This window comes from Gouania willdenowi, chromosome 14, assembly GCF_900634775.1.
Source record: "Gouania willdenowi chromosome 14, fGouWil2.1, whole genome shotgun sequence".
In the NCBI taxonomy this organism is placed as follows: domain Eukaryota; kingdom Metazoa; phylum Chordata; class Actinopteri; order Blenniiformes; family Gobiesocidae; genus Gouania; species Gouania willdenowi.
In genome coordinates, this window is record NC_041057.1 from 27,030,749 (window position 1) to 27,043,611 (window position 12,863).

Consider the following 12,863-nt stretch of genomic DNA (forward strand, 5'->3'; position numbering starts at 1 on the left):
GTCTGAGGAACGAAGCAAACTCCATTCAGTGACAGCTCAGCAGCAACACACAGCAATCACACACTGTCGTTGCAGCAACAGGCACGCACAGTTGCACACACGCTCACAATCAAGCACTCCATCAGGCAGCACACAAACAATTATACATATATCTATCTATCAATTGATCCATCCATCCATTCATCCATCCATCCATTTTCAGAGCCGCTTTGTCAGCACACAAACACATCACACACACTTCCACACTCCCTTCCGTATTACTCCCACATCATTCCTTTTATTTACTTGTCTTCCCCATACTGTTCACATGGTCACATGGGACTATATGTGTGAAAGCACCCTTAGTGTCACTTTGGATTAGGATTTTTTAGTGATCGGTTGCTACCGTCTTGGGAGAGCAAAGGCAGGGGGTGAGGAGTTTTTACGGCAGTGACATAACCAAAAGGGACCTTTAGGGGAGCGCTAAGCACAAGTTACTTAGTTCTGCTTTAAAAATTGGACTAGGATCAATCAACAGCACTACTTAATACCCAAATAAATATGTATTCAGCAGAAAAAATTGGATTTGGGGTTTAGTTACTCTTTAAGTATATTTTATTGTTATGCCGTTAAAAATTAAAGGAATCTAATCTACTAAAGTGAATGTGTTTCTATTTAAATCTCAATAGTTCCATGTGAGCCATGGCCTATTTCTGACTGATTAACCCCTGGCCTTTGCACACTCTCTCTTAGACCCCACTGCACGACGCACAGCCAAAGCCGGCCCTGCTGCTCGTAACCGCTATGCCAGCCAGTGGACCTTGAACCGTCCCCACCCCCCTGTCTCCTCCCACACCCTCAGCACTGACTGGAGGCTGCCTACACCCAGAGTGGCTGGCTCTGTGGACAAGGAGAGCGACAGCTACAGCGTCAGCCCATCTCAGGACACAGGTAACCATGGCAACAACACTGATACACTAACCTGTGTTTCTAACAAAAACGCATCAACCACTAACAGAGTTGGGGTCATTCATAATTGTAATCTCGTAATTGATAATTCATTACAATTATGGCATAATTATATTTGCAATTGTAATTTTAAAAATCTGTTGCTGTTATAATCATAATTAAATTGTAAGTGAGTTTATATTATAGACTTTGTAATTTTAATTGCTATGAAAATTCTATAAAAAATGTAAATTATAATTTAACGCAAAACTGGGCAACCATGTTACAGTTCTTTGTACAATTCTACACACATGTAGTTAAGAATTATTAAAATATGGTTCATATGAAGCTTTTCCACATTTTACCATTTAAAAAAATAATCTAGGGGTAAACTGACACAAAAATGGCTCAGACTCCCACACCAAAAATATTAATACCAATATTTTCATTGATTAGGAAGACTTACAAGGTAACCAATAAATAGGAAAGAAATTAGATGATAGATATTTGTTTGTAGTGTATTTTACAGCTGATTTAAGACATATGAGATATTAACAGAAAGCTAACAAAAGAGGAAGGTTAACTTTTATTAGGTTATTTATTTCAGGCTCAGTAATTGTGATTAATTGTAATTGAGCTTTAGTAATTGAGAACGTAATTGTAATTGAGTTTTTGAGGATAAAAAATAATTGTCATTTAAAAAAAATGCAGGTGACTGTAACCGTAATTGAACATGGTTGATTGAAGACGTAAACGTAACTGAAAAATGTAATTGACGTCGACCCTGACCACTAAACTACAATTCACCACTAATCCGTGTCTCTAACTCCTTCACTAACTCCAACTCGTGTGCAGACCGTGCACGCAGCAGCATGGTGTCAACAGAGAGCGCCTCCTCCACCTACGAGGAGCTCGCCCGAGCCTACGAGCACGCCAAGATGGAGGAGCAGCTGCGCCACGCCAAGTTCACCATCACCGAATGCTTCATCTCCGACACTTCCTCAGAGCAGATGACAGCGGGCACCAACGACTACACCGACAGCCTGACGTCCAGCACGCCGTCCGAGTCGGGCATCTGTCGCTTCACTGCCTCCCCGCCCAAGCCTCAGGACGTCAGCAGGGTGATGAACATGGCTGTGCCTAAGGCTCACAGACCGGGTGAGAGGAAGCTCAGCTCTGCCTGAAAACCTGCTACCAGCCTTTTTTTTAGCACTGAGCACCACTGATCCCCATTCATTGACTAATCTTTAACCTGTCACTCTCTAATATCAGCATCTAATGATACAAGCCTCAATAACTGCTCTGAAATGTATCACACTTGATAGATCTCTTAAACCCCTTCACATTTACACTTTCCAAATGATACAAAGCAGGTTTGTAATGAATTACCTAAAGAGAAGAAACTATGGGATGTGGTAATATTAAACTCGTATCGATCATCAGTGTGACCATAAACCAGAGATGGACAACTTTTATCACAGTGGTAGGCACAAAAATGTGATGGTCTGATCTGATGGTCACATGATCAACATTAATGTCAGCATTTAGAATATTGACCAATCTGAGCAAAAGAGCTAAGGGTCATTTTGAATGTTTATTTGTCATTCTGTTTGTTTTTGTTGTCATTTTGTATAGTTTTGTTGATATTTTGTATATTTTTCTGTAATATTGTGTAATTTTACATGTTTTTTGGTCATTACGTTTATTTTTGTTGTTTGTCTGTCATTTTTTATAGGGTTCATGTTTGTTTCTGGAGTATTTTTTCTTTTCACTTTGGGTATTTTTGCCTATTATTCTGTTTTGCATGTTTTTGTCTTAATGTTTTTTGTCATTTTATTGTTTTTCATGTCCTTTTCTGTATTTTTGTTTGTGTGATTAAGAAATGATTTAGTATGTTTTTCCTGTTATGTTGTGTTTTTATTTTGGAGGCTGGTCAAAATTAGGCTTTGACAGTGATTTTTAGAACTCACAATGCTGGGAATGACAGTGACAGGTGGCACCAATGGGAACCAGCAACCTCCCTATAGTATAGCCAGATTATAAGAGTATATAACATAGATCATGCAGGTATTGTTCTATTTTAATATGAAATCAAAGCTGACATTGATAGAGCAGACAGGACGTGGAGAAGTTTCAGGCAAAAATGTAAAAAAATAAATTGTAAATAAACAACAATTTAGATTTGTAATCTTAACCACCAATTCAATATTGTGCGAATATAGGTTAAATTTAGCCGTAAAGCTTTGAAGGCATAAAAAGTTTTCTATTTTCTAAGCAGCCATGCATCGATCTTCATCCTCACTCACAAAGATGTCATTCCATGTCATTTCCACTCGCTTTCGTCTCACAATGTTTTACCAATTGTTCCGTAAGTAATTCAATTGCCACACTGTACATTTTTAGTTTGATTGGGTTCATACTTTTTGAGATATGGACAATTTAGTGTGTCGATTTTTGTGCGTCATCATTTTTCTTCCATTTTTAGCTTCCAATATCTCCAAAATTACACCACATAGGAAACTGAAATTTGGTATAGTAATACAGCTCCACCTACTCTCTCGGTACATATAAAAAACTTTTAAAAGTATTTTTTCGAATTTCAAGAGAATTGTTTACTGTGCTAAACAAGACATGTTAAAGCCCGAAACCCAGTCAAATTTTTATCCAATTTTGAGGGCCTGGCATGTCCATCTGATAGGATGTATAGGAGATTTCTATATTCTGAGAGAGTAGGTGGAGCTGTAGTACGATAGCAAATTCAATTTTCCTATGTGGTGTAGTTGCTGAGATATTGGAAGCTGAAAATTGGGGAAAAATAAGGAGGGGCGAAAATAGACACAAACATAACTCACTAAATTGTCCATATCTCAAAAAGTATTCATCCGATAAAACTACAAATTTACAGCGTGCCCACTGCCTACTGAATAATCATGGAGCAATTGGTAAAAATTTCAAGAATTGTTTGAGACCAAAGTCGGTGGGCCATTTGTGAAATGACGCGTGAATGACTCAGAAGATTCTTTAAGCTCATTAGTTTACAAAGTCAAGCGATAGATAGATAGATAGATAGATAGATAGATAGATAGATAGATAGATAGATAGATAGATAGATAGATAGATAGATAGATAGATAGATAGATAGATAGATAGATAGATAGATAGATAGATAGATAGATAGATAGATAGATAGATAGATAGATAGATAGATAGATAGATAATGATACTGATAAAAGGAAAAATAATTTTCTGGGGTGTAATGGTCATGTCGGTAAACGAAGCAGGGATGCACCGAATATTCGGTAACCGAATATATTCGGCCGAATATTGCAAAAAAAGCCATATTCGCTCTCCATCGTCCGTCACCATGGAAACCGTCCAATTGCACAACAGTGTCCGTTGTTAGCGCTGTGAGCCACAAATCCCTAAACATCCCCATCATTTCCTCCTCAGTTGACAAGCAATGTCGGGTCTCGCTGCATAGGCAGGTGTAGCATTAGCACGGAGTGCTAACAGCTGATGGGAGGAGCTCACATTCTAGGAAGTGTGTTAGGTGACGTCACCTGCCAACGTGGGCAAAATCCAACTCGCCCGTTTGGAACTTTAGCCATCTGAATGAGTCTAAAGGGATGTATATTACTGTAGCATAACCATTATAAAGTGATTTTTTTCATCATACCGCCCCTTTGATGAGCCTTAGTTTTTTTTAATGCATGTTTTGTTTTATTTGAAGGCCTAATATAAATGAAAAACTTTGTTGTGCTTTTTTTGAAAAGCAAAGGCTACTGGAATATCTAAAAAATGTCAGAATATTCAATAAACATTTACTTTCTTTAAAAAAAAACATGCCTAAAAATGTATTCTAGGCTATTTATGCACTATTAAAAAAATAGTGACAAAGAACTGCATTCGGTATTTGGTATTCGGCCAAGCGTTTATATTTTATTCGGCTTTGGCCACAGATTTTCATTTCAGTGCATCCCTAAAACGTAGTGTGTTATTAATTTATCTGGACATTATTGTTTCTAACTGCTGTGTGTGTGTTTTATCTCCAGGGGGAGAGTTGGTTCACCTCCCTCCGTACCTGCGCATGGACTTCCTATTAAACCGAGGCATGTCCTGCTCAGGAACCTCCAGAGGGACGGCCAGTGGGGAGCGGGCGGCCATGGGCCAAGCCTGCCTGGAGCCGCAGAAGAGCCGCTCGCTGAAGCGGCCCTCTCGCATGGCGCCCCCTACGCCCACGGAGGCCCCTCAGGCCAGCAGGGACCCAGGGGCTCAGTGGCAGCCCGGCTCGGCGGCCACGCTCCCCCACAGAGAGGGCTCAGAGCTGGCCCAAGCCGCCAAGCTCAGCACCTCCCAGGAGTCCCTGCTGGACTCCAGAGGACATCTGAAACAGAGCAGCAACGCCTACGCAAAGTCCTACACGCTGGTATAACAGCAGGGGCCCCGGGGCGGGACTGGACTCACTAACACTGGACTTAACACTCAAGTGCAGTAAACGGACTCTCACCACGCAGTTCTGTACATACGGCCTCTCCCTCCAAGGGCGGGGTCACTTTTACTAATATCCTTTTATTTATTTTAGACTTTTCTTTTACTTCCTGTTTGTACTTTTTTGGTTTGTTTCACTCGGAAAAAAAATAATTCACTCATGGAAAAACGACTCCAACCGCAGCTTTGCCAAACTAATTTAGTAACGAGGGAGCATTATTTATTCCTGTTCATTCTTTATCATTAATCAGTGAATATTGTTAGTTGTCAGATGCTATTGATCTTTAATAAGTAAATGATCACCATGACCATCATGTATTTGTTAGGAGCCCAGACTTCTTCTTTCTTTTACCTGTTCCTGGTTTTATTTGTTGTTGTTTTTTTAATGAAGCGATTCAAAGTCTCTTTTTTCTATGGGGCAAATGAAACTTGGAAGAGATGTTGGAATGAAAGCAATTGACACCAGTCCAAACTTTTCAGCTGCCCTCAAATTGTTACTTTTTTTCAAGAAAATCAACAAGAAAAAAAAAAAATCCATTTCTTATGGATGCATGGGGATTGACCAACTAAAAAGACAATGAAGATTACCATCGAGGCTGGACGGCCCAGTCGAGCATTTTGTCACACTATGAAATGATCCAATGTGAAGATTTATTATTCTTACTACTATAAATATATATATAAAAAAGAGAAATCACTTTTATTTGTGGATATTACAGGGAAGAATTGATTTGGTTATTAATAAAGTCCTTAGTCATGTTTGCACATATTTCGTTTTAATTAGGAAATGGAGCCTCTGTTGATCTTTCTCTGTGTCCGATTCTCTGATGGTGCAATAAGATAAAAGATATGAAAAAGTATATGAAAACTATTGCTCTATACTGTACTGTAATGATGAAAAAATAACTATGTTGTGAGTATACTTACAAGGCCGGACACACTCCAGCTCATGTATTCAGGTGTAGTTTACCACTTGCTTGTTTGCCGGGGTGGTAAATGATGTTAGTTAGAACAGGGAGGGTTTCCAGAGCTCGACGTTTGCTTTTCACCGCAGCTCGACTCCAGTGTGTCCAGATAGATCCCCCTAACTCTCAGTGCACTAGGTAGAGTCCTCAGGGCTCTCACACTCCTCAGTAGATTTACTGTTGCTGCATTGCAGTGATGCTCCTCTACAGGGAAAAAAAAGTTTAAAAAAAATACGTGTGACAATCCAGCAGAGTCCCCCTTTCAAGCCAAACCTATAATGTCTATGGGAAATATCTGAAGAAAAAAAAATGTGGATATACGTAAGAAGCTGTTCTTTCTTTCTTTCTGTCTGCCCTGGCCCGTTTCTGTTTGCTTTTTAGCCTGATGGGAGGAGAGATAGATCCAAAATGCTGTGAGGTCATAATGTCAGTTTCTATGATTAGTTTCTATGATTAACTGTCTTCATTCTGATTATACATTTTAACAAAAAAATAAATAAATAAATGTCACTTTTTATTTTTAACATGAGTGTTCACCTCGGTGGCACTGGAATAAAGAGAAACTAACACTAAAGTTCAAATTTGATTAATAAAATGGCTGTTCCCCAAAGTGTCCTGCTCCAGTTTGACATGAGTGATGGGGAGAGGGGAGGGTGCATGGAGCAGAGAAGAAGAAGGCTCGAGAGATCAATACATGGGTTTCATCACATCTATGAATAGACGTTTGTAGCAGCAGCGATAATTCACTCTGTGCCTTAGGGTGGCAGTGTTGCATTGGCCAACCGTCAGGTGACAACAGTACTGATATGTCCTGCTCAAGTAGTACTGTCACTTGATTGAAATTATACTCAAGTACAAATAAGTCACGCATAAAATACTCAAGTACAAATAAAAAGTAGCTCAATTAAATAGTACTCAAAGTAAAAGTTACTAGTTAATTTCACCCCCAACACATTTTTTTATTTTGGTGATAAATCTTGCCTACAGTAAAATCCCTTGCATACAGTAAACATCTCATGAAGAGACCAAATCTTGCACAATTGGAACTTAATTTATTTTTCCATAAAGGCATCTTTATAAAATAAAAGGTTTATCTAAATGTACAAGTATTTTTTAAATAAAAGAGCACCAATGAATTCATTTCAAAATGAAAAAATGATCAGGCTCTAAGTATAGCTACATTTATGAACTCTAAAACTGAGAAAATAACCGGCATTAAATGCTGTTTTGGCGACGTGAATCACGTTTAATCTGATTGGTTGGCTGTGATGTGATGTATTTGATTGTTGTTTGGTCAATTAATTTTTTGTAGTTTCACAATGTCCGTTGATCATTTTAAATAAAAAAATTATTATTATTTACTCAGTAACAATTAGGTGTAGAAATGTAACAAATTATTTATTTTAAAATGTACTTAAGTACCCACAAAAGCAACTCAGCTACAGTAATGTGAGTACTTGTAATCTATTACTTTCACCTCTGCCAACCTTGCTCCGTAACCTAAATTCCACAGATAGAACATCAACAGTCCAATAACAACTACTGCTATCTTTCTTCTGTATTTCCTTGATTAGGTTTAGAAAACCACTGGATCCACATCTGGCTGACTTGGCAAGGCACCAGTTCATCACAATCCATCGTACAGATGTATTTATTTATGTATGAACACCACACAAAAAGCACAGAACACAAACCCACAACCTTTCAGCTGTAAAAGCACCATACAAACTAAGGCTGGGGGATGGAGTGTAAGTTGACACAACATCCTGGTGAAGAGATGAACCAACCTTCATTGGATGGCTGAGGGGAGACCATATATAAATAAGGAATTTGTTTACGGCCGGCTAGCACCTGAAATTTCCGTACAGCCTACAGTTTATCTCTCAGCAGTAATCCAATATGTTGGCCATATCGAAACTTGCCGAGCACTTTAACTTCTCCCAGTTGGATTCCAATCTGCGTAGACGTTCCAAGTAGCATCTGCTTACTTTAGTTCGTTTATCGCATAAGTCTTGAGTGTAAGATTCCTGCCCAATCCATCAGAAAGTGACTGGCAGCCTTCCAAAACAGCTGCCAACGTAATCCAGACTTTGCGATAGTCAGGAAACTGCCAGTTCCGTCCAAACAGGTGGGCCCGTTCTTTTATTGAAAAAATGTGGTCCATTGCATTGAGAGACCAGCTGATCAATTCCATAATTTCGGTTTTTAGATAGAGATGTAGTGAGAGGCTCCTATTAGAGTCAGACAAAAAGACAGCACAAGAAGAAGAAGCAGCAGCAGGGCAGATAAGGCAGGGAGGGAGCAGAGGGGTAAGCAGCTGCCTTCATTGAGAGAAAGAAGAGAGATTTGCCTACCAATCCTGAAAAAGTTCATGGTGGACAAAAACAAAAGAGATGCACATTGGGCAGCTTTTTGCTGACGCTTCTATAAACAGGCTGTTTTGGGGCCTACTTATACATATTCTAGGAGTGGGCGTGTCTATAGACGACGATCACGAGCTCAGTGATCACCAAAGAAATTTTCTTTTGCTATCCACACACTGTTGTTATTGTTTTCAGCCAAAAAACTGCACATTACAGTAAAACAGCTATTTAAGAGGCTATTGTGATTGTGAGTCCGTCTCAGCGCTTCAGGCTATGTGTATACCACAGCAGCAGCAGTGGAGTCATTCAGCTGTTTCAAACACTCACCGGAGTGTTCATTTGCTAAGTCACTTTCTTCTACTCCTCATCTCTATTAACTACAGGTGATATAACGGATACTAAAAATGGAACTGCTCCCTGGGTGCTACACCGTTGCTGCCTGCTGCTCCTCAGGGAGGGTTAAATACAGAGAACACACTTTGTGTATGTAGCTTTACACATATGACAATAAAGTACATTATATATTCTATATTAAACAGGAGTGTTTGTTTTAGCTGTGAGCTAGTTAGAGGAGCCAGTATTGTCACGAGGAGGAGTTTTCGCTAGGTGATGTCAAGTAGCAAGAAAAATCCAACTGGCCCATTTGGAGCCGAGTTTTAACAAAACGTGGAACAAGGGAGGGAGGGAACAGAACTATTTCATCTTTTTCCCTCTGAATGAGGCTAAAGGGATGTACTGTATATCACTCTAGCAAAACCATTATAAAGTGATATTTTCATAATACTGCCCCTTTATAGTCCTCTTCCACTTTCTCCCCCAGAGCCATCTCATTGGTTTTCATTACATTGTAAAGCACTGAGGTGATCTTCAGCATCTCTTTGACTGCATAGCCATCGGCCTGGTAGAGATGCTTGATGTGGGTCTTCGTTACCATAAACCGAGTGACAGCTTTTATGAAGAATATTTGGTCAGATTTGGTCTCCACATCAATGGGATGTTAGCATCTTAGTTTTAGGTATTGCATGATTTTCCTAATTTTACCAGATTGTCTTACATGATAAGAATTGTTCTTAAAGAGGTAAAATCTTTCCTCAGCCAGAGCAGAATGAAGTCGTATTACACAGCATGACAACCGTAAGTGCCAAACACCTCTGAAGTCAACAGCCAAAAAAGTGCAGTGACAGAGATTAAGCAACAGCCACGCTTAGAGCTCATTACCAGCTGTCACTACTGAGGTTGAGGCAGTGCAGGCGTCTCATCTCAGATCAGTCAGAGACATATGAGCAAAGCAAGCCAAATAAACCTGAAAATATTCAGTGAGTAACAAAGTTTCACCACAGGAGAAAAGTAATGAGGACAATTCCTTCCTAAAGCATCACTTTTTTTTTTATTTCTTTTTTTTTTTAATCAGGGATGCCAATAAAATATATTTATAATGCTCATTTTTATAATATTTGGTTAGCTTCAACAACGAAAAAGAGCCAAATTAGTCATTGAAGACAATCATTCCGAATAAATGTAATACAAAATATCAAACATTTTCACACTTTTTACAGGAATTAACAAAATACAACCAAAGCAGGAATGGCAGGGGTTATCTATAGTTTCTGATATTTATTACAGAAAGCTTTACACTATTGTTGATTATAAATATTATTTCTGCATTAAAATAAATAAATAGGTCAGGCTTGAAAAAATTATTGAGCAAATATTTGATGTCACCCATTTGGGAATAACTGGAGCTGTATGTTGCCTATCATGAGGTGAACAGTCCTGCTTTATAGTGAGCTCAACTGTTAATTCATGAATATTAGTGCATGTCATCTGACAAGTTGGCGACTAAAAGAAACAAACTTAATCAAAAGCTAAATTAAACCAAAGACCAAATCGGTTAATTTAGGTTTTGGTTTAAGTTAACCTATTAATCCTAAACCAAGTAAAAGTAAGTTACCAATATTTAACAAATCATAAATATATTCTACCAATCCTCACATTGTTTAATTTCCTGTATATAATTGTTATTATAAACAGTTATCATTTTAGGTTAGGTAAGTTAAAGTGTTCTAAAGTTTCGTGCATCTGATAGAGCTATAGCAACGGATTGAAAAAAAAAACAACAAGAACTGTATTTTTCACATGGACAAGCTGTTTGGAGAGCCTCATACTGTCTTAGGGCCCGTTTTCTGTTTCCTAAACTACAGGGCTTTGCTTACAGTCCCTGCTTTCTCTAATTAGTGTTTTGCTTCCTGCACTGTTGTGAACATTTCTCTAAAAATCAGATGTGATGTCGTCATGCAGTCCTCTTGGACAACGCACACTATGCGTTGTCCCGTGGCTCCCGAAACCATGAACATCTCTCCAACTCAACACAACTCAGGCATACAGTACCATGTCCCATGGAGATGGATGAATGAGCTCTTACTTGACAACAACGCCGGCTCCTGTCAAGTAGGTTAGTCTAGCCGATAACACAGCCCTGAATCATGCGGAGTTTGATCCCGCTGAATGAAGCGAGCACAATCTCGAGCGCACTGGTGCACCGCCTCTCCTTTAGGGAGAAGACACTTTCTGTCCACAACACCCTATTTTTAGGGATCCGCCTGACACAGCACGGAGCGAATATCCATGTTGAGTGAGCAGGTGCTGAAGGCAAACAGCTGGAAGACTTTGTATGTATCATCATTCCCACCTTTTCCTTTCAGCGTTTTGCTGTTTTTTGAGTTTTTTTGGTCTCGTCAGTGAGTACCTTAGTTATTGCATATTCTTTGGTATCCATTTTTTTTATTAAATTGACTTTTGTTTTCAACAGTGCTCGACATTGTCTCGACAAAGGGGTCGTCCTCCATTACTCTTTCAACCATCAATCTAAATTGTGACATAGTGGTGACCTCTACTGCCTCCTACTGACATGAAATCGTATTATTATTATGAACTTGTACAGTTTTAAACTTCACACCTGATTATTTCTGGCAGCACACTCATGTGCCACATCAGAGTGTGTGAGAATCCCTGCATGGATGTGTGTCTGACAAACTATGTAATGATAGCAGGTGAAAGAACCAACATCTCTGTGGAAGGTTTTCAGTCTTTTGTTGAAAAGTGACAACATCTAAGGCAGCACGTAGAGTGAAGGAGGGTCGAGGGTACCACAACAATTACCGCTGTGTTATTCTGTTGGTGGGTGGGCTATACTCAGCACTAATTGTTGTCATCCATGTTGATAAGCATTTAAACACAACATATAATCACGAAGCTTGAAAACCAATCTTGACAATAAAGAACTTCCTTTCCTTGATGTTCAAGTATTAACTGTGCTGTGCCTTGACAGCTTTTACCTTGGCTGACCTGCTGCTGCTGCAGCGCTTAGATTAATGTGAGACTCTAGCGCTAATTTAAAAGTGACAACCAACAGAGGTGCAACTCCAGGAGCCTGCTTTTCTTTTTTCTTTTCTTTTTTTATCAGAGCACTTTGGAGCGTATGTGATGGTGGCTGAAAAATACAAAGGGCATACTGTAGGATTGAAAGAGCAGCCACTTTACCTTCAGACTGACTCAGAGTTTCTATGGTAACAAACACAGAGACATGTGTGCTAACAGGGGAGTGCAGAGAGGTTTCAGAGAGAAGAGAAGCTGTGTCCGAGCCACTGATGAGTTGGCAACAGCTCTGCCAGAAATTAGCTTTGATTCCGTGCATTAGCATCTACTCCATTTCATTCTTAGTTGTTCTTATTCACGTGTGATTTAAACCATAGTCACACTCAACTACGTCCTATGGTAAATCTTCCCTTTGTTTAATGGATCATCAATATTTGATTAATTTGCTTCTTGAGACAATAATCAGACCAATACTGTAAATTCTATACGAATACAGTTTAGTTTTAGCTCATATTGTTGCAGCAATATATGTGCTATTAAATCATATAGAATCAATACAACCTCTAGGACACCAAAACTGCAATAGGAGCAGGAAGCTTCTAGTAATAGCCATAATAAAACAATACTACAATGTATATCGTAGGCTGGAACGTGTTTACAACAGGTCATCTCTATACATCTCCTTACAAACAGGCACTGTAATGGTCCTTTAAATAAAGGATAAGCTGACTTGTAGAAACACAAT

At 39.1% G+C, this 12,863-nt stretch overlaps 1 protein-coding gene across 5 annotated transcripts in view; it reads left to right on the forward strand.

Moving 5' to 3' along the window:
* Positions 1 to 6,890, forward strand: part of dscama (Down syndrome cell adhesion molecule a) — a 125,612-nt gene extending 118,722 nt beyond the window's left edge. For 3 of the 5 annotated variants that reach the window (XM_028465843.1, XM_028465842.1, XM_028465845.1), the window contains 3 exons: positions 733 to 930; positions 1,783 to 2,085; positions 4,980 to 6,890. In XM_028465843.1, coding sequence (XP_028321644.1) covers positions 733 to 930; positions 1,783 to 2,085; positions 4,980 to 5,359 — 881 coding nt within the window. In that variant the 3' untranslated portion in view covers positions 5,360 to 6,890. The remainder of the gene's footprint in view (positions 1 to 732; positions 931 to 1,782; positions 2,086 to 4,979) is intronic. The other 2 variants (XM_028465844.1, XM_028465846.1) reach the window with 2 other exon arrangements.
* Positions 6,891 to 12,863: the final 5,973 nt, after the last annotated feature.